This window comes from Lynx rufus, unplaced genomic scaffold (assembly GCF_022079265.1).
Source record: "Lynx rufus isolate CCGP_SWC_20201006 ecotype Redwood Valley unplaced genomic scaffold, mLynRuf1.p SCAF_32, whole genome shotgun sequence".
NCBI classification, from domain to species: domain Eukaryota; kingdom Metazoa; phylum Chordata; class Mammalia; order Carnivora; family Felidae; genus Lynx; species Lynx rufus.
The window spans coordinates 2,366,286-2,388,157 of NW_025814848.1; the positions used below are offsets into that span (position 1 = coordinate 2,366,286).

Here is a 21,872-nt window from a genome sequence, read left to right on the forward strand (position 1 = left end):
GGACGTCCGCCCTGTAATTTTAAGGGATGTGGTGTAGAGACGTGTGTTCGCCCTGAAGGAAATCTACACCTACGGTCACCCCAACTGCTAATGAGGAAGGAATTTTCATATGCCGACTTTAACTTTTTTTTTTTTTTCAACGTTTTTTTTATTTATTTTTGGGACAGAGAGAGACAGAGCATGAACGGGGGAGGGGCAGAGAGAGAGGGAGACACAGAATCAGAAACAGGCTCCAGGCTCTGAGCCATCAGCCCAGAGCCCGACGCGGGGCTCGAACTCACGGACCGCGAGATCGTGACCTGGCTGAAGTCGGACGCTTAACCGACTGCGCCACCCAGGCGCCCCGCCGACTTTAACTTTTGTGAAGCAAATTACCTAAGTTTGAGAAGGCGAATGATGAAGAAAGATACAAAACTGTGTAGCGGGTGAGATGTGGCCATTGCCAACTCAGTGCAATGAGTCTTTGGGATCCGTGGCACCTAAAGGCTGCCTGCTTGTGGCTCACAGATGGTCCCCTTTGGGGGGCACAGTCCTGCCCTGGGTCCAGAGCCCATGTCGACGAGGGCACACGGCACCAACACCTATCCGTCGCTTTGGCAGAGTTTCCGATCTAGTGGTACCCGTTGGCACGATTCCTGGACGTCTGGGGGCCCCTGCTTTGTCTGTGACCTGCGTCTGGGATGCTGATCACTCACGACGTTCCTTAATTTCCCATCAGCCACTTCCTTCCTTTAGGCCATTTGCCTCAGTAACGATCTCTTCTACCATTTTACTTTTCATAAGAACACGTCTCTACTGGGGCAGAACGAGTAACTTTAAAAACGTTGATGAGACTTCTGTGTATCCTTCCTGTGACCCCAAACAGATGCCATGTAAAGTTCCAAACCCCTTAATGTGATCAGGAAACTCCCTATTTTCTTGATGAGCTAGTTTCCTAATCATTTTGCAGTTTCAAGGAAGAATATTTCTGGATTTGGGCTTCTAAACGGGTGAGTTTATTATCTGCTTATTCAACAGGGAAGTTCATTAAACAGAAATAGAACATGAAATAAACCGATTATTCTGTTTCATAAGATTGAAATAATCCAATCTCATTCAATCTGTATTCACATATATATCTCAACATTTCCTTCTCTTGGCTAAATATTCTAATAAGCTTTGTCTCAAAAAAGATTTTCTAGCTCATAAATCTATGAAACAAGGCATGTTAACAGAACCGGGCGCTGTAAAACACAAGGAACCAATTTCCTCCCTGGAAAGGATTTCACGGGTAGCGTTGGTACTCTTAGGGTTGAAAAGATTACGACCCAGTTGTCATTCAGATGTTACTGTCAAAACAACTTAGACAAAACAACTTAACAGTAGTTATTTTACTGTTAAGTAAATAAATAAATAAATAACAGATTACAATTTTTTTAATTAAATGCCTTTAATAAGTAAAATTACTTATTTTTCATTCTCAGTGACAAATCAGTTAGACGTTCACGGTTGTCTGGAAATATTAATGTAAAATGGAATCGTTTTATTTCTTTCTACGAGTGGGATATAGGCCCAATGGAGATAGATGAGTGATTCATAATGCATTCTAACAACCAACTGTCAAAGGGGTCGGGGTCACGGTTCAGTGTACTAATGATGCGACCTTACATAACCTAGCCACCGAAAGCAACAACGAGGCCAACGCAATGTCACAGATGATTCTGTGGTAAGTAATCTCAGGGGGTTTGACTACATTTATTTACTCCCAACATTCTGAACGTCTCTATGGATCAGGCCCAGTTCTAGTAACGAACCGAGTAGACCCTGCTCTTCCAGAACTAACATTCTAACAGGGAAAAGCAGAAAACCATGCCGAACGTTGCGCTGAACAGGTTTGTAAAAAGTGTTTTGAGAGGCAAAACCACGAAGCTCCGTGAGAGAGTCCTGAGAGAGATGAACAGGCATGCAAGTCCTGATGTGTCACGAACAAGTGTGGTGTGTTTGAGGAACAAACGACAAGCCGGTCTGGTGCACATCAGGTGCCGCCCAGTCTGGACACAAGGTGGGAGACTGTTGTTCCAAGTCAGAAGGTCAGACCGGGGAGGATGTGAGCAGGGGGGTGACACGGTCCAGGCTGTGGAGAGATCGCTGTGGACAATCACGCACACAACCTCAGGGGCCAGGGCAGATGGGGACAGACCGTTGAGGAGGACACCACAGCGGTCCAATGACAGCAGCATGACTCGATGGCAGGAGTGGACACAGGGAAGGGAGAGGAAGAGGGCTCCGGATATCCGCCTCTCACCAGGGGACACATTCGTCTTCTCGGAGCCATCCTAACCTGAAAATTCTCTTCCCACAGCGGAAGATCACAGGACCACAGAACTCCACACAGGTGGGTTACTGATGGGCAGAAAGGAAGCCCCAGCTCTCCCATACTGCCCCCCCCAGCGCCCTCCGACCCCCCCTTCTCTATAAAGTTCATCAGTCAAGGATGATGAATGATGTCCTATTGAAGAAAAGTAGAAACGCACAGCTGGACCAGATGAAACAGAATTAACTTTATAAAAGAGTTCAGGTAGAGACATGACGAAATATAAAGAATGAATTCTCTATGGGGCGCCTGGGGGGCTCAGTTGGGTGAGCATCTTTGGCTCAGGTCACGACCTCACGGACTGTGAGTTCAAGCCCCGGGTCGGGCTCTGTGCTGACAGCTCAGAGCCTGGAGCCTGCTTCGGATTCTGTGTCTTCCTCTCTCTCTGCTCCTCCCCTGCTCAGTCCCTCTCTCTCCTTAAATTTAAATAAACTTGGGGCGCCTGGGGGGCTCAATCGGGTGAGCATCTTCGGCTCAGGTCATGATCTCATGGTCTGTGAGTTCGAGCCCCACATTGGGCTTTTTGTGCTGACAGCTCAGAGACTGGAGCCTGCTTCGGATTCTGTGTCTTTGTCTCTCTCTCTGCCCCTTCCCTGCTTGTGCTCTGTCTCTCTCTCTCCCTCTCTCAAAAACAAATAAACATTTAAAAAAATTATAAAAAAAATGAATTCTCATATGGTTATTATTACATTTCCTTATTTGTGTTAATATCTGGAATTCAAGAAGAATGAATGGCTCGTTCAATTTCCATACCGAGCTGGGAACGGTAGACTCAGTGTCTCCAATTCCCTATCATCACTGCTCCCTAGGCTCTGACCTCATTCCGGTCTCCCAAATATCCACTAACATCTTAACAGTCGAATAACAGACACACAATGAAGTTTATTTAAAAACATACTTCCAGCTTATGGGCTACACACATTAAACTCACAGAGAGAAAAGTAGCTTTGGAGAAGCATCCTTTTTAAAGACTTTGCAGAGAACCCCTGGCCACTGTATGTGTGTGTGTGTGTGTGTGTGTGTGTGTGTGTGTGTGTGTATTTTTTTTTTTTTTTTTTTTTTTTTGGAGAAAGAGAAAGAGAGCACACAAGCAGGAAGAGGGGCAGAGACAGGAGAGAGAATCCCAAGCAGGCTCTGTGAGCGTGGCTCGATCCCATGACTGTGAGATCACGACTTGAGCTGATATGAAGGGTCAGATGCTTAACCGACTGAGCCACCCAGGCGCCCCTGGCCTATTCTAGAGCTTCATAAAAATGTTTTCACATAGTACACACTATTTCGCTCAACAAAGTATTTGTGTGACTCATTCATGTTGTTGCATGAATCGGCAGTTCCTAATTTTTTTTTTTTTATTGCTGGATAGAACAGTACTCCATTGTATAAATGTCACAAAGTGACTATCCATGCACCTGTTGTTGGAATTTGGGTTCCTTCCAGTTTAGATATATCATGAATAAGGCTGCTGTAAACATTTGTGTCTGAGTCTCTGTGTGAACAATATGCTTTTATTTCTCTTGAGTAACCTAAGAGTGGAATCACAAAGAAACACACATTTAGTTTTATAACAAACTTCCAAAGTTCTTTCCAAAGCAGCTGTACGTTTTACCCCCCCACAACCAGTATATTAGTATTTTAGCAGCTCCATATCGTTGCCAACAACTGGGTATCGTTGATCTTTTTAATGTGGCCAGTCTAGTGAATGTGTAGTGGCATATCATGGTATTAACTTGGTTTTCCTTACATCTAAATATGTTGAGCAAAATTTATGTTCTTAGTGGGGGTTGGGTCTGGAAAAAATCTTTCTATTGCAAGCACTAAAAAAAGGGGGAAAAAAAGAACGATAGATGATACAAAAAAGGAGAGAAAAGGGAATCATATAAAATAATCAATTAAAGCTACAAAAGGTGGGAAAAGAGTGGAAGACAAAAATAGGAAGAACAACTGAGAGGAATAGAAAACAGTAATAAGTATGACACATATTAACGCAACTGTATCAATAATTACTTTAAATGTCAGTGGTCTAAATATACCAATTAAAACAGGTCATCAGAGTAGACCGAAAAACAAGACCCAACCAGGCCATATGTTGTCTACAAAAAACTCAGATTAAATATAAAGACACATATAGATTAAAAGTCAATGAAAGGAGAAAGATACCAGGGAACATTATTCATAAGAAAATGGGAACAGCTATATTAATTTCAGACAGAACAGACTTCAGAGCATGGAAAGTTATCAGCAATAAAAAGGAGCATTTTATAATAATAAAGGGGTCAGTTCTCCACACAGAGAAGGAAACAGTCAACAACACTAAAAGGCAACCGACGGAACGGGAGAAGATATTTTCAAACAACATATCTGATAAAGGGTTAGTATCCAAAATCTATAAAGAACTTCTCAAACTCAACACCCAAAAAAACAAACAACCCAGTTAAGAAATGAGCAGAAGACACTGAAAAAAAATTTTCCAAGGAAGACATCCAGATGGTTAACAGAGACATGAAAAGATGCTCAACGTCACTCATCATCAGGGAAACAAATCAAAACCACGAGATACCGCCTCACACCAGTCAGAATGGCTAAAATTAACAACACAAGAAACAACAGGTGTTGCCAGGATGTGGAGAAAGGGGAACCCCTCTTGCACTGCTGGTGGGAATGAGAACTGGGGCAGCCACTCTGGAAAACAGTACGAAGGTTCCTCAAAAAGTTAAAAATAAAATTACCCTATGACCCAGCAACTGTGCTACTAGGTATTTACTCAAAGGATACAAAAATACAGATTCAAAGTGGTACCTGCACCCCAATGTTTAGAGCAGCATTATCAACAACAGCCAATCTCAGGAGAGAGCCCAAATGTCCACTGACTGATGAACAGATAAAGAAGACGTGTTATATGCATACAATGGATACAATGGAATATTACTCACCCACCAAGAGAACGAAATCTTGTCATTTGCAAGGACGTGGATGGAGACAGAATGTATTATGCTAAGCGAAATAAGTCAATCAGAGAAAGACAAATATCATATGATTTCACTCGTATGTGGAATTTGAGAAACAAAACAGATGAACATATGGGAAGGGTGGGGAGAGAAGAAAAGGAAACAAGCCATAAGAGATGCTTAACAACAGAGAACAAACTGAGGGGTGACAGAGGAAGGTCGGTGGGAGACGGGCTAAATGGGTGATGGGTATTAAGAAAGGCGCTTGTGATGAGCACTGGGTGTTGCATGCAAGTGATGAACCAATGATTTCTACTTCTGAAACCAATATTGCACTGTACACATTGACTAAAAAAAAGTCAAAAAAAAAAACTAAAAAAAGAAAAAAATGATAGAACTGCTAAGGACAAATAGATAAATCCACTATTATATCTGGAGACTTCAGATTATATCTGGAGACTCAGAAATGGACAGATCCGGTGAGGGCACGTGAGTATTCAATAACTTTATCAAACCACTGGATATAATTGACATCTGTAGTCTACTTTATCTAACAACTGTAGAAAACACATTCTTGTCAAACTCACTTGGAACATTCACAAAGACAGACTGTTTTCCAAGCCACAGAATACACCTTAACAAATTTAAAAGAATACAAATCATGCAGGGCATGCTCTTCGACAACAATGGAATTAACGACTTATCTAGTTATAGCTACCAGTGACAGAAAAATAGCTGGAAAAATCCCCCATATACCTGGAGATTAAATAAAGCACTTTGAAATAACACTCAGATCCTAGGAGAAATCGAGAAAAAATTTGAAATGTTTATGGCTAAATGAAAATGAAAACACAGCTTACGCAACTTCTGGGGCACAGGGAAAGAAGTGTTTGGAGAGAAATTGAAAACGCTGAATACGTGCACACTTTAATGAAGATAAAGTAAAAACATCTAAGCTTCTACTTCAGGAAACTAGAAAAAGAAGAGCCAAGTAAATCCAAATCCAAATGAAGCAGAAAAAAAGAAGAATTAGAGTAGAAATCAATGAACTTGAAAACAGGAAATCAATAGAGAAAATCAACCAAATCAAAAGCTGGGTTCTCTGAAACGATCAATAAAAATAAGCCTCTCTAGCCAGTCTAACTTACAACAACAACAAACCAAAGAGGTAATTTGTACTAGGAATTTGTATCTCATTCTCAGAAATGGGAGAGTGAATGTCACTACGGATTCCACGGCCACTAAAAGGACAATGAAGGGAATACTCTCAGCAACCCTATGCCCACAAATTTGATAACGTGGATGATATGGACCAATGTCTTGAATTTGCCAAAACAAACACAAGAAGAAATAGATAATCCAAATAGGCCGATATCTATTAAAGAAGTTGAATCAATAATTAACAACCTTCCAAAACAGAAACACCAGACCCAGATGGATTCAGATGGTGAATCCGACCAAATATTTAAGGAAGAAATTATACTAATTTTCTATAATCTCTTTCAGAGGACAGAAGCAGAGGAAACATGTCCTAACACATTCCATGAGGCCAGCATCACCCTAATACCAAAACTGTGCAAAGACATTACAAGGAAACTACAGAATGGTACTTCTCATGAGTATAATAAATGCAAAAATCCTCTATATGACATTAGCAAATCTAACACTGTATAAAAAGAATTATATACCATCCCAAGGATGAGTTATTCCAGGTATGTAAATAAATTTCAGTACTCAAAAATCAATTAATGTAATCCATCATACCAACAGACTAAAAAGAAAAATCACAGTATCCTGTCAGTAGATGCAGTAAAAACATTTGACAGAATCCAACAGTCATTCACGAGCTAAGCACGGGGGTTGCAGGGACTGTCTTAACTTGATAAATATCTACAAAAAACCTATAGTCAACATCATACTTAATGGTGGGAAACTCAAAGCTTTCTGACTAAGATCAGGAACAAGGCAAGAATGTTCTCTTTCACTACACCTTTTCAGTACTGTACTAGAAGTCCTTGCTAATGCAATAAGACAAGAAAAAGAAATAAGCGATATACTGTTTGAGAAAGAAGGACTAAAACTGTCTTCATTTACACATGGTATGACTGTCAATGTAGAAAGTTTGAAAGAATCAATAAAACCATTTCTGGAACTAATAAATGATTACAGCAAGGTCACAGGATACAAAGTTAACATAGCAAAGGCAATCATTTCCTATATACCAGCAAAGAACAAGTGACATTTGAAATTAAAAACACATTACTGTTTACATTAGAATCACCTACAAAATGAAATACATGTTCATAGGGAGAAGCAAAAGCCCCAGGATAGCCAACACAATATGGAAGGAAAACAAAGTTGGAGGACAGATACTACCTGACTTCAGTATTTACTATAAAGCTACAGTAATCAAGAAAATGAGGTAGTGGAGAAAGAATAAACAAACGTATCAACAGAACAGAGAGCCCAAAACAGATCCACATAAATATAGGAAAATCATCTGTGACAGAGGCAAAAGCAATACAGTGGAACAAAGTAGTCTTTTCAACAAAGGGTGTTGGAAAAACTGGACATCCACTTGCAAAAAAAAAAAAAAAAAAAAGAATCTAGACACAGACGTTAAACTCTTCACCAAAAATTGACTTAAAATGGATCATAGACGTAAGTGTAAAATACAAACCCAAAATACTCCTATACGGATACCAAAGAATAATCTTCTACTATCTTGAAGCTCTCTTCTACGGCTGGCATTACACTTTGTAAACACCTGGTACTCAGTAAGTGTTGGCATACAGATGGAAAGGCTGATGTCAGCCACTGTGCCTGAAAGTACTGCGTGCCCAGCCCTTGAGGACTGGCTGATGGGGAGTTCTCCCAGCTTCTGACTCCTGGTTGTGCTGCACAAGCCCCTGGCGGAGCCTCCACCCCCATGTGGCATCAGTTGATCTCCTGTCCTCTACGGCAGAGCTTGTTTTTTTTTCTTGCTGTACCCTCCCCCCATTCTGCGACTTCCTCCATGCTGTCCGTCTGTCTTTCTGCTGCTGCAAGTGTTTGCTCTGGCCTAGAAACACTGAGAACAGAAAACTATTCAGTTCTAGGCACGTGTACAAATTCTTCACCTTCCCAATAGCCTGGCCAGTTTCTTCTTACCAGGACGCAGTGAGTCTCCATCTCAGAATTTCTTGAGATTGGCGAGCTGAAGGCTCTTGCTCTTCTCTCAATGGCACCGGCCAGCTCTGATGACGTCCTCACTGAAGGGGCAGGCAACCATGGGATTCCAAGGGCTCCCAGGAACAGGAATGGAACAGAAGGAAGAAGGCCTCTTCTGGTGAAGCTCAAAGGCTCCCACCCTGCATACGGGCCCATGTGCCCGCACGTGCCCAGCTTGAGTCAGGACACTAAGCTCACCTTGCCCCATTGGTTTGGGTGTTAGTTCATGGCAGCTCTGATTACAGACAAGATCAAACCATACAGTTTTTGATTCCATGTAATGCTATAGTGAAAATGAGCTTAAAACTGCTTTCCACTATGGTCATTATGACTCTCTTACCTTCCCTTCTCCATGAAACCTTTCATGAATCATGGCTGGAGAATCTCACTATACCCCACTGTCCCAAGAAGCTGAAAGGTACGATTCCTGGTTTCTTTCCCCAGCAATGAACCCAGTCCTCCCTGCAGGACTGTTATCCCTGATCCAAGGTTAGAACATCCAGTAGGCCATGGCCTGGTAGGAGACGTTCCCTTACCTAATTGCTACCTATCCAAGAAGGACGACAGGTGTCTGGTGTAAATTTACCTGGGTGGGGATGAGACAGGACAAGGCAGCCAAACAGGCCCAAAAGGTGGCTGTCCCCTACCCAGGAAGCCTCAGGGAAGTCTCCAGGCCTGGCCAGGGTCTTCCCTCCCCAAACTCAAATCTATTTGCCCCCAGGGTCGGTTGGGCTCTTTTGAGTGGAGAAGACAGAAAAATCACTTAGGCCTCTGTATTAGTCTGTCAGGGTTGCTGCAACAAAGTACCACAGACTTGGTGGCTGAAACAACACAGCACTGTCTCACAGTTCTGGAGGCCAGAAGTCCAAGATCAAGATGTCTGCAAGGTGGGCTCCTTGTGAGGACCATGAGGGAAGGATCTGTTCCAGACCGTTCTTCTCGGCTTGCAGGTGGCCATCTTCTCCCTGTGTCTTCACACAGTCTTCTGCCATGTCTGTATCTCAATTTCTTCTTCTAAAGATCTCAGTCATACAGGATTAAGATCTACCTCTACGGCCTCATTTTGTCTACCTCTTTCAAGACTGTACCTTCAAATGCTGCCACATTCTGGGAATTAGGATTTCAACACAGGAGTTTTTTTTGGGGGGGGAGAGGGGTGGGGCGGGGGACACAATTCAGCCCATGGCAGTACCTAGAACAAAATTTTATTTTGAGGATGTTCCTGGTCTGGAGCTGAGCTGGGCCAATGTGGATGGCTGTTCCCGTCTCAATCTCTCTCAAACCTTCCCATTCCCTCAGATGAAGTCCAACATCCCTTTGTCTCTCTATAGAATTTGCACTGGGCAGAAGTAGGGCAAGTGGCTGTCTTGTCCTTTGTTGCATATCCAGCACCTGGTCCAGGCTTGGCACATTCACATGGTGTGGCTTGACTTTTGACTTCCTTAAAGGTTGTTTTGAAAATTATAAGTTCTTAACATGATAAAGTCCAATCTATCATTTGAAGATTAGTGTTTTTGTCTTGTTTCTTCCAGCTTCATTGAGATATGATTGACAAATAAAAGTTGTATATATTTAGGTTGTACGACATGGTGATTTGATACACGTATACACTGTGAAATGATTACCACAATCAAATTAATTAACACATCCTTCAGTGCAGTTACGTTTGTGTGTATAAGAACACTTAAGATCTACTCTCTTAGCAAAATTGCAAGTATAAAATACAGTATTATTAACTATAATCACCATGCTATACCTTAGATCCCCAGACATTTTTCATCTTACAACTGAAAGCATGTACCTTTTGACCAACATCTCTGAAGGTTAGTGCTTTCTGTGTGCCAAGGAATCTCTGCCTACCCAAGGTCATGAAGACTTTCTCTTATGTTTTATTCTAGAGATTTTATAAGTTTAGCTTTTACATTTAAGTCTATCATCCAACTGAAAACTCAGTAACTCAAGAGCCGTTTGTTGAAAAGACTATCTGTTCCTCCATTGAATTATTGACATCTCGGTTGAAAATCAACAGGCTACATAGTATGTCTTCTGTAACCTGTTCCCTGTTCCACCAATTTATTTGTCTACCCTAACACCAATATACACTGTCTTGATTACTAGTACTTTATAGTAAGCCTTGAAAGCAGGTAGTGTTAAGTCCTCCATTTAGGCTTTCGCTTTGTCAAAGTTGTCTGGACTCTTCTAGACCTTCTGTATTTCTATCTAAACCTGAGGTGAGCTTGTCAATGTCTACAAAAAAGCCTGATAGGGCTTCAACTGGGATTGGATTTTTGGAGGAGTATTTGCAGAGAATTGGCATCTTAGCAATACTGACTTTTGCAATTCATAATCATGACACATCAGTCTAGCCATATAGTGCTCTTTCTCTCAAAAATGTTCTGCATTTGTAGTATAGAGATTTATATATCATGTTAAATCTATTCAAGTGTTTTTTTTAAATGACATAGCAAGTAGAAGTGTTTTATTAGCTTCAGTTTCCAATTGATAGTTATTCATATATAAAAATAAATGATTTTTTTAAAATGTTGACCATATATCCCTGTAAACTTGCTAAATTCACTTATTAAGTCTAGCAGACTTTTTGGAGATTCCTTGCGATTTTATTTTTAGTAGATGATGGCATGTGATTTACAAATAAGGACAGATTTATTTTTTCCCTTCAACTCTTATGACTTTAATTCCTTTTCTCACTGTAATGCACTGGCTAGGACTCCCAGCTCAAAGTAGACTAGAAGTGATCATGGTGGGCATCCTTCATTTGCTTCTAGACTTGAGGAAAAAACCCTTATATACCACTATCATCATACTGGGTATAGTGTTTTGAAGATGCTCTTTAAGAAATTAAATAAGATCCCTTATATTCCTCGTTTGCTTAGATATTCCCCCCATTAATAAGGGTTTTGTCAAATGCTTTTTCTACAATCTTTTGAAATGATCATATAGTTTCTTCTTTATTTTGAATATTCCTGTGAATTATATTAGCAAATGCTATTCCTGAGATAAAAGCCACTTGTTATGTTTTATGTTTTTTTGTGTGTGACTGAAATTGTTAGACTTTGTTATAAATTTTACATCTATGTCTATGAAGCATATTGATCTTTAATTTACTATTTCTTTTTTTTCCTTTCTTTCAATGTTTATTTATTTTTGAGAGAGAGTGTTAGCAGGGGAGGACAGAGAGAGAGAGAGACACAAATCTGAAAGAGACTCCAGGCTCTAAGCTGCGCAGAGCCTGACGCAGGGCTCGAACTCAGGAATGCCGAGATCATGACCTCAGCTGAAGTCAGAAGCTTAACCGACTGAGCCACCCAGGCGCCCCTTTGATTTTTCTGTAATGTGCTTGTCAGATGTTGGTATCAGGATTATGCAGGCTTCATAAAATAAGGTGGTTACAATCCCCTTCTTCATAAACATTTTGTATAAGATTGATATTCTTTCTTCCACAAATGTTTGACAGAATTCACAAGTGAAACCATGAGAGAGCCACAGAGATTGTGGTCCCAAATCTGGATTCATATTTCCCTCATATCCTTAGTGACCTATGGACCAAGGTCAAAACAGAAACAGAAACCACCCTAAAAATGCTTAAAGGCACGAATCCCTAAGTTTAGAGTGATCCATGAAGAATTTAATTGGCTGCTAGAGTAACAGTCAATTATCTTCAGAGAAAGGTAACAGAATCCAGAAAGATAACACAGCATATTATCCACAATGTAGTAAATAAATAAATAAATCTTTGAAAAAACTGGAAAACGTACTCCATAATCTGGAGAAAAAATAGTCAACAAAAAAGGTTCATAGAAAACTCAGATGGTGAAAGTGTAGGAAGAACTTGTAAATAACTGATATGTCAAAGAATCTTCAGAAAAATATGTATTTGAGTACAAAGGGTGAAGACATAAGGAATTTTCAGAGACACATAAAAGCTACAAAAATAACCCAGAAGAAATCTCAGAACTGAAAAGCACACTATATAAGCTAAATAAACTAAAATACACCACTGGATGGAGTTAACAACAGACTGGGAAGAACCCTGGAAAGGATCAGTGGAATTAAAGACACAGACCAACCAATTAACCCAAACAGAGGGACAGAGAAGAGAAAGACTGAAACCACAATGCAGAGTTTTAGCAGCCTCTACTATCGCATTAAGCGATCTCTCACACGCATAATTGGAGCTGCAGGGAAAAAAGTGATAAATGGGGCAGAAAAAACATTTGAAGAAATATAACGGTGGAAAGTCGTCTACATGTCACTGAAATCGGCAGCCCACAGTCCCAGATGGCTCAGCGGAAGGACCTCAAGCAGGACCAGGAGCCCGAGGAAATCTTAAACAGCCAGGATACAAAGACATGTTATATACAGAAGAATCACCATTAGAATGACCACTGACTTCTCATCAGGAAACAAAAATGAAGGCCAGGAGACAACTGAACATTTTTAAAATGCTAAAAGAAAATCTGTCAACTTAGAATTGTCAGTCCTGCAAAAATCTCTGAAAAGTAAAGCCAAAATAAAGGTTTTTTTTTCAGATGAACAAAGGCCGAAAGAAACTGCTGTCAACACATACTTTAAGAAATGTTAAAGGAACTTCTCTAGACTAAAATAAGATGATACCAGATAGAAATCTGGAACTGCTCAAATAAATGCAAAGCACTGGAAACAGTGTGTGTGTGTATATATATATATATATGTGTATATATATATATATATATATGGGAAAATATGACAGATTATTTTTCTTTCTTTTTAACTCTTTAATAGCCAATTGACTATTTAATTGAAAATGTTAGCAACCTATCCGGGATACAGAACAAATGTATCAGTATAATACTTAGCAACAGCATAAAAGACAAAAAGGGGTGTAAGTGGGTTGTTTTTTAAGGTTTTTACATTATACAGAAATGGAATGATAGAAATTCAAAGACCCTGATAAAAACGAAGACTGTACATTCAAGAGCAACCACTTAAAACATAAAGAGGTGTAATGATAAAAGCCATTTAGAAGGGGCACCTGGGTGGCTCAGTCAGTTAAGCGTCCGACTTCGGCTCAGGTCATGATCTTGAGGTTCATGGGTTCGAGCCCCACGTCGGGCTCTGTGCTGACGGCTCAGACTGGAGCCTGCTTCGGATTCTGTGTCTCCCCCCCTCCCTGCCCCTCCCATGCTCATGCTCTGTCTCTCTTCGTCCCTTGATAGTAAATAAACGTTAAACTCAAGGCAGCTAACTCAAGGCAGGAGAGGAGGGACAAAGAACAAAGCGTTAAAGAGAAAACAAGCAAGGTAATGAGACAACCACACACACAGTAACTTTAAATGCAGACAGACTGAACAGTCCATTGTGAAGTTAGTGATTTCGGGCCTCAACTACTGCTGGGAACAAGACACACTGTAAATACCGAGACAGGGAGGATGACAGCACAGGGGCAGAAAAGAGTAAAACGGTAAGCATACAGAAGCTGGGGTGGCTCGTAACACAGAAGACCTCAAAGCAAGAAGTATTACAGACAAAAAGAGAACTGATTTGCCTGATAAGAGGGCAAATCACCAAGAACACACAACAAACATAAATGTGTAAGCACCTAATAAAGTTTCTAAACACATGACGTGAAATTGAGAAATATACAGACATTCATAACTTTATGGAGACTGGAAGTTGTATTTCCAGTTAAAAATGGGGGAAGAAACATTCATAGGTGATAAAAATCTGTAAAACGACTTATAAATTTTACCAAGAAACCGAGAGGACCTGTGTAGACAAACTATAAAATGTGGTCAGTATTAAAGACTCATGCCAATGTCTTTGAAGGCAATATACTTACATTTATAAACACAGCCACAATCAAAATGCCAACGTGGATATTTTTAACTGACAGCAGGATATTTTTTTCTTTCTAAGTATTCACAATGAGGGGGATAAAAGTCATGATGTCTATAATTTACATTCAAGTGGCACATTGCAAAAGAAAGGTAAAAATGTATGGTCAAATGCCAACAATTTTTGAATGCAGGAAGTGGGTATAAATTGCAGACTCTGAATATAATTTCTACTTCTTTGTAAGTCTGCAAATTTTTTAATAAAAATGTTAAAGATGCATTTATTAACTAACAATTTCAACAAAGTTTTTGGAAGGTAAATGGAAGATGAAGATTATCTTACCGGGTATGTTATGATAAATTTCAACACAGTTACAGTGATCAAAACAGTATGATCACAGTTGAGGATTAGATAATTACATTTAAATGATTTAAGGAATCCAAACAATTATTCAAGTTTATATGAGAACTTCAACCAGTGGAAGAATGAATTAATTAAACGGTATTGATTCAACCCACCGGGAATAAATAAAAGACATAACTTCAGAAGAACTAAGATCGAACTATGAAAGTCAAAATTATCAAAATATATGAATAGAATTTTAAGTACTATTTATATTACTGTGAGGACGGGGGAGGCCATTTGAAGCAAGACAGAAAACCAGATTTGATAAAAACAAATGAAAGATTTGGCCTCATGGAATTAAATTTCTTTATGGTCAGAAGAATTTCCGAATAGAATTTTTGAAAATGACCTAAAGAAAATGTTCGTGACATAGAGAAACTTTTAGTATCCTTAATAATATATATAATACAAACTGATTTATAAAAAAGTAAGCAATTCAACAAAAAATACAAAAGTTCTGAGCACACACATACATAGAAGTAGGAACAATAAATAGTCAACAAAAAAAGAAATGATCTTTAATGCAGTGAGCTATCAGAAAATGGCATTATTTAATGAGCAATGGTTTTCACCCATATGTTAGGACGAGTGTGAGTTTCTATAATCCTTTTAGAAAATGTATTATGTTCATAAATTTCTAGCACCATGCACTACACAACACATATTTTTAAAGGACCACTAGGTCGGGGCGCCTGGGTGGCGCAGTCGGTTAAGCGTCCGACTTCAGCCAGGTCATGATCTCGCGGTCCGTGGGTTCAAGCCGCGCGTTGGGCTCTGTGCTGACAGCTCAGAGCCTGGAGCCTGTTTTGGATTCTGTGTCTCCCTCTCTCTGACCCTCCCCCGTTCATGCTCTGTCTCTCTCTGTCTCAAAAATAAATAAACGTTAAAAAAATTTTTTTTTAAATAAATAAATAAAGGACCACTAGGTAACACTAACTAAGCAAGTTTATTGCAGCTTTATTTGTACTGCAAAACTAGAAATGTCTAACCATCAATATAGTCTAACCATCAATATAGGGAAAGGTTTAACAAGCCTTTATGTAGTACTCTATACAAGATGTTACATATATTTGTGTGTATATGTGTATATACATATGTATATACATATGTATACACACACACACACACACACACACACACACAAAGTGCCTGGGATGATATTATACCAAATAGACTGTTGGCATGGAGTGCAGAAGAACATAATATTCTTCTTCTAGCAAACCGTAAGAGACTCTTAACTATAGAGAACAAACTGAGGGTTGGTGGAAGAATGGGCTAAATGGGTGATGGGCAGGGTCCCCTGGGTGGCTCAGTCGGTTGGGCATCTGACTTCGGCTCAGGTCATGATCTCGCGGTTTGTGAGTTCGAGCCCCGCGTCGGGCTCTGTGCTGACAGCTCGGAGCCCGGAGCCTGCTTCGGATTCTGTGTCTCCCTCTCTCTGCTCCTCCCCAACTCATGCTCTCTCTCGATCACACTATGTTAACTAACTAGAATTTAAATAAAAATTTGAACAGAAATACAAAGAACATTCTTCTTATATATACTTCTGCCCTTGTTGAACTGTTAAGGCAAACATGCATTACCTTTAAAATTATTAACTGCCCCCAAATTATTTAATCTTCTACAACTAGACAGTATACACCACTAAGACACACACATATGCACTAAGCACAAAATATAATTTTTGCAATTAGATTTTTTAATTCTCTATTTTATAATACTTACTATTGTAACCATTTTGCTAAAAGTATATACAAGAAACTTGGTATTAATTACACGGTTCTTACTTATAACCTAAAAAAAAAAGACGTACGCACGTGGGTTTGGGTAAGCCGAAGACGACCTTCCTGCAGGGTAGTATTTTCCCCATCTTATCACCGCTATAAGAAAGAACTGTGAACAAACACCTGTTCCTACAAGAGCTGCACACAAAGCCCGTTGCAGGTTCAGAGACACGATCGTTGTAGATCACGGGCGTCCCCCGGGCTGCAGGTGGAAGACGATTGTGCTGGGAAGAACCTTTGTGGCCCTTCATGACACACTGATCCCTTCCATGATGCCGGGAGGGCCCTGACAGTGTGTTCAGACTGCCTGAGGGGAAAATAAGATGTCTCTGTTTTCTTGAAGCAAGGTTCCCCAGATTGTGTAAGTTTCAGGCTCCACAAAATCCAGATCTGCCTGTCTGAAGGCGGACTGAACCACCCACAACTGTGGCTTACCCAAAGGAATGGACAGCATTATATCCTGTGTATATAATATTCTTGAAGAGGGCAACTTTTATCCATAGTCATTAGTAGACTTCGTGTTTTGTGTTTGTGGTACCTGAGTGGATGGCTTCTAAAACCCTTCAAACAGACTCCTCCAGAAAGAAATGTTCCGATCAGTCCTTAACGCATCACGGAGGAAAAACGAAAGCACCCGGACAAAGAGAATACAGACCCAAGTTCAGCAGGACTGGAAGAGATCGCTAAATGGACGTCCACAAATCTCAGATAAAGATGGCATCACTTAAGATGGCCTTGGTCAGACACAGAAACAGCAAAGGGAAAGTCTTAGCGATAAAAGCTGGCGGTCACACCTCCCAAGTGACAAGCAGGAAGGTTAGCCAGCGGACCGAGGTCTAATGTACAGCCGGTGGCCAGCTTCACAGTGAACACACCTCAAGTATTTCTGAATCCACCGGGCAAGAGACACCTTCTCAGAAAAAATAATTTCCGACTAATTTCGCTGGCTGCATTAGAGCATTTTAAGTAATCTAACCCCTCTTGTGACTCCATGTCTGAAATGCGCTTCCGGATTGCCACTCGGCTTCCCAAGTGATCTGACCACACCGAGTGCCCATATTCTGATGCCGGTAACTAGAATACACGTTTGTAGATCAGTGAAACGGAATCCCGGTTTTACACGTCAATCACATTGGCTTGGCCAAGATGATCTGGTTTCTGAAAAATGAATCCGTTTTCATCGGAGTTTGAATCTGTGAAGCCCAAGACTGAAAACCCTGGACTGAAATAAATTCAAGGAGAGGCCTCTTGGCAAGCACCCGTTCCTGGGTGAGCAGTTGAAATCGCAATTCATATTTTAATTATCCCCACCGTGGACTCAGCAATCGTGTCAGACAAGGAAATACGCAAAGTCAGCATAAAGTGCACGTGACCCAAAAAGAAAACACACAATTTCTTTTACATTTCTGCTTTCAAATACAAACATATGCTAAACTGCATTTCTGTTTTTAAGGATACGCTCATTCCAGGTAATACTTCCTAGGCTTCTAAACTTTGAAAAATTATTTTTACCTATGCGATTGATTATTAAGGTTTAGCGATCCGGTCTGGTACATCTCCTCCAGCTGCTTCCTGTTTCCAAAGTACAAAGCAAGGTCTGTGGCAATGATGGCTTTACGGATGATCTCAAGCACCTGTTCGTATTCACTGGAGCTGAGGGTGGAGAAGATATTGTGCCCTTCCAGCTATGGAAAAAACACAAAGAAACACCACCAATAGGAAGCACAAGCTCTCATCTCACGACACATCCCCGTCCCGTCACGTGAAACAACACAGTTTGGCCAGTGGCATCTGGCACACAAATGACACGTTTGGGGGAAACAAAAGAACAGTTTGTAATGATGAAGGAAATCAACGTTGCGGTTTCTCTTTAGGCTACAAAACCCAAGCTACCGCGTAAATGCATCCTTTAACGACCGTAACATCATTCGCTACCACAAAATCCCAGGGATTCGAATACACACCTTGGTGTTGGATAGTTCTAGGAAGTAATTCAAGGACTAGAAAATGCATTTAAGTAAGAGACATTTCTTCTTAAACTAATGCAAGCCTTTGGTCATTTTTTATATTATACTGGAAATTAATGGGCTTAAAAAGTCACGTGTATCTTCATCCACTTCAAGTCTAATGAACAGTGAACACTTTTTCCATATCCTAAAACAAAATGTCCCACAACCTCAAAATAGTTAAGTTAGGCATATTAAAGTTTCTCTCTACAGGCAACAGCACTTTCACGTAAAGCACACGTCACTGAGGTGCAGACACTGGGGCCCAACCTCTCTTCTGTTCTCATGGGAGGTGGGACGGTAGACCGTCAGCCTAGACAAGACCAAAACGTGGGTCATTTGGACTCTATTTCCTCAGAAGCTATTCTTTTGCTTATGAAATCTCTTAAAAACTTTTTATAATAACTTCTTCCTCTGAGAATTATAAGCCTTTATTGGTAATTGAGATAAAAATGGGCCAATTTGTTCAAACAAGAAAGACTGAAATAATAAAGACGCATTCAACTGTGGGCTCATCAATTACTGTTCAATTATTCATGATTAGCCAACACAATCTTACTGTAATCAATGGTTAATTGCTTTCACTTGTTTTAAGCTATCTTTATTGGCTGATACAATACGTTAAAAACTTGAAATTATGAAAGTGTACTTTTTTACAAAGTCAGACATCTCACTAAAACATTGTCACCTTCCCACCATGCTGAAACAAGGCTGTACATGCACCACTCGTTTTCTTGTTCTTTTTTTTTAAGTTTATTGATTTATTTTGATAGGGAGAGAGAAAGAGAGAGAGAGAGAGAGAGCATGAGCAGGGGAGGGGCAGAGAGAGAAAGGGAGCGAGAGAATCCCAAGCAGGCTCCATGCTGTTGGCGCAGAGCCTGACATGGGGCTGCAGCTCACGAACCACGAGATCGTGACCTGACCCGAAATCAGGAGTCAGATCAGCCGACTGAGCTGCCCAGGTGCCCCTGCACCACTTGTTTTCTATCACCAGAATCTTTCTTACCTACTCTTAAGCTTTTATAAATATTTACATTATCCTATGATAAATGCAGCAAATGGAGTTAGTTCTAGTTGGCTATTTTCTTCTTTGAAGAGAGACAGTGGGGGAAGGGCCAGAGGAGAGAGAGAGAGAGAGAGAGAGAGAGAGAGAGAGAGAGAGAGAGAGAGAATCTCAGGCAGGCTCTGTGCTGACTTGGGGGCTCGAGCCCACGACCCTGGGATTGCGACCTGAGCCGAAGTCAAGAGTCGGATGCTCTGCCGACTGAGGCACCCAGGCGCCCCAGACTTGGGTATCTTGCAGACAATAACGATAGGAAGGCCTGATGTCTGCGGAACGTTTTAAATTGAGAAGGCGTTTTCATACGTGTGATTTCACTCTCAAGTCATAAAACCGCGCGACTGTGACGTCTGGCTGAGCTGAAGTATCTGCTGAAACAGCACAAGCCTCTTCTGTGACCACAGAGCAACGGCAGAGTTTCACATCGACCGGCTGCGTCGGCGATTTGAGCCGCACGATCTCACCGGCGGCCGCCTTCGCGGACGATCAACAGAGCCAAAGGGTACACGTGACGGCAGACAGGGCCTCGGCACAAGGAATAGCCACCAGCCCCGTCGGCCACCACGGGGAGGGGACTCGGGCTCTGGGAAGGCGGACGAACTCCGTGAGCCGTTAAGCCCCGTCCCACGTCCACTCGCCGAAATCTCAGCGCAGGAGGCTAAAGAGCCCCGCTCTGCCTGCTGCTACGAAGCCTGCTTTGCTCTCATCTGCCCCTAATTCCAGCGAGGCGGCTGGGCCGTTTCAATACTTTGTCACCCGCGCTCCCCAGCCATTACCACGTATCAGACTGGTGTGGGTCCTTGGAACACGTGCACCACTGTCAGGCTGTCTGAGGGGGAATCACACGTGACACGCATGTAATGCTTCATTCTATCAGCAACGGACCATTACGTGATGATGTCTAAATGTATTCTACCACACAGTTGACAAAACGGGGACCTCTTAGCCTGGGTTCCAGAAATCCTCTCAGGGACCACAAAGTTGTGAACTCACTGCAAATATATACATATATATATATATATATACACATATACATAAATAAATAAAATAAATAAATAAATATATATATATCACGTCCAGCATATGATATATTGTATATTATATATGATATTATATATATCATATCATATGCTGAACATGTCCTTCGTAAGCACAGTATTTCATCGGATTCTCAAAAGTGTAAGTGTCCATGATCTGTGGCAGAGGGAGACCCATTTTAAAGGATCTGTATATTTGTTGGCGACTTCAGTTTATTATGTCTTTGACTACTTTTTGATATTAAAGGGAATTCGGTGGAAAAGCTCAGGAGAGGATCTTTACAATGAAAAGTAGTAACTAGGATCCTTTTAGTTCCTCCTTCAATATTTTGCAAGAGCAAAGGCAATAAATGAACAACAAACAGTAAGAGGCCCCTTCCCTTCAAGAGGATCCAGTCTATACTCTTCAGCACGTTCTTTTCTTCCAAAGCACAGAAAATAAGGAGACACAGCGACCGCACGCAGCAGATAAACAGCTTGAACTCTTTTAAGAGCTCTAATTTCCCATCAGTGAGCTTGATGAAACCCCATTAATGCTTCTACGTATCAACTGGTAAGTTTCCCATAATCTCCCAGGTTACAGTGTCAGAGGTTTATTTTATGCTAATTCAAGCCGGGTGTGAGGGTACTTGCAGCACACTTAGCACCTACTCCAGCCGTGGCCCTAAACGAGGGAAGTGCACCCTTGGAGGAGTTCACAGTGTAGCGGGAGAGAGGCAGACAGGTGCAGTCAAGGGCTCCGGGAGAGCGTGGGCGGGGACACGGATTCCGAGGGACCAGGAGTCGCACGCGTACAGGGAGCAGCGTGCGACCACACGTGTTCGGTGGGAACCACACAATTTCCGTGCTGCTCAAGCGCATCGTCTCCACAGAGAAACGGTGACAGGGGGCCAGAGTTCCAACAGAGGCCTCATGTCAGAACCGAAATAATCATGGGAAGGTAGGTAGTAGGGTCACGACAGGAGGAGGCCTGTTTTAGGGTAATCATTGGCTACAACACGGGTAGCAGGTAGGGTAGGACGGGAGCAGGTGGGCATACTCACCCATCTGTCCTCGGCAGGCTTTTACAGATTATTATTAATCATAAATCGTTCTCCCCAAAGCCCTGTGCTGCTTAGCTCTATCAAAGAGATTCCTCAGGGAAGGCCTGGGAGCTCAGCTTTCAATACCCCATGCCCACCAAGCGAGCTCACCCCCCAGCCACGCGGCCCGGGTGGGTGCGAGTCTCACCACGGGA

At 41.4% G+C, this 21,872-nt stretch overlaps 1 protein-coding gene across 1 annotated transcript in view; it reads right to left on the reverse strand.

Moving 5' to 3' along the window:
• Positions 1-21,872, reverse strand: part of PDE10A (phosphodiesterase 10A) — a 305,028-nt gene that overhangs the window by 19,048 nt on the left and 264,108 nt on the right. The window contains exon 18 of the mRNA XM_047093138.1: positions 18,045-18,217. Within this exon, the coding sequence (XP_046949094.1) occupies positions 18,045-18,217 (173 nt within the window). The remainder of the gene's footprint in view (positions 1-18,044; positions 18,218-21,872) is intronic.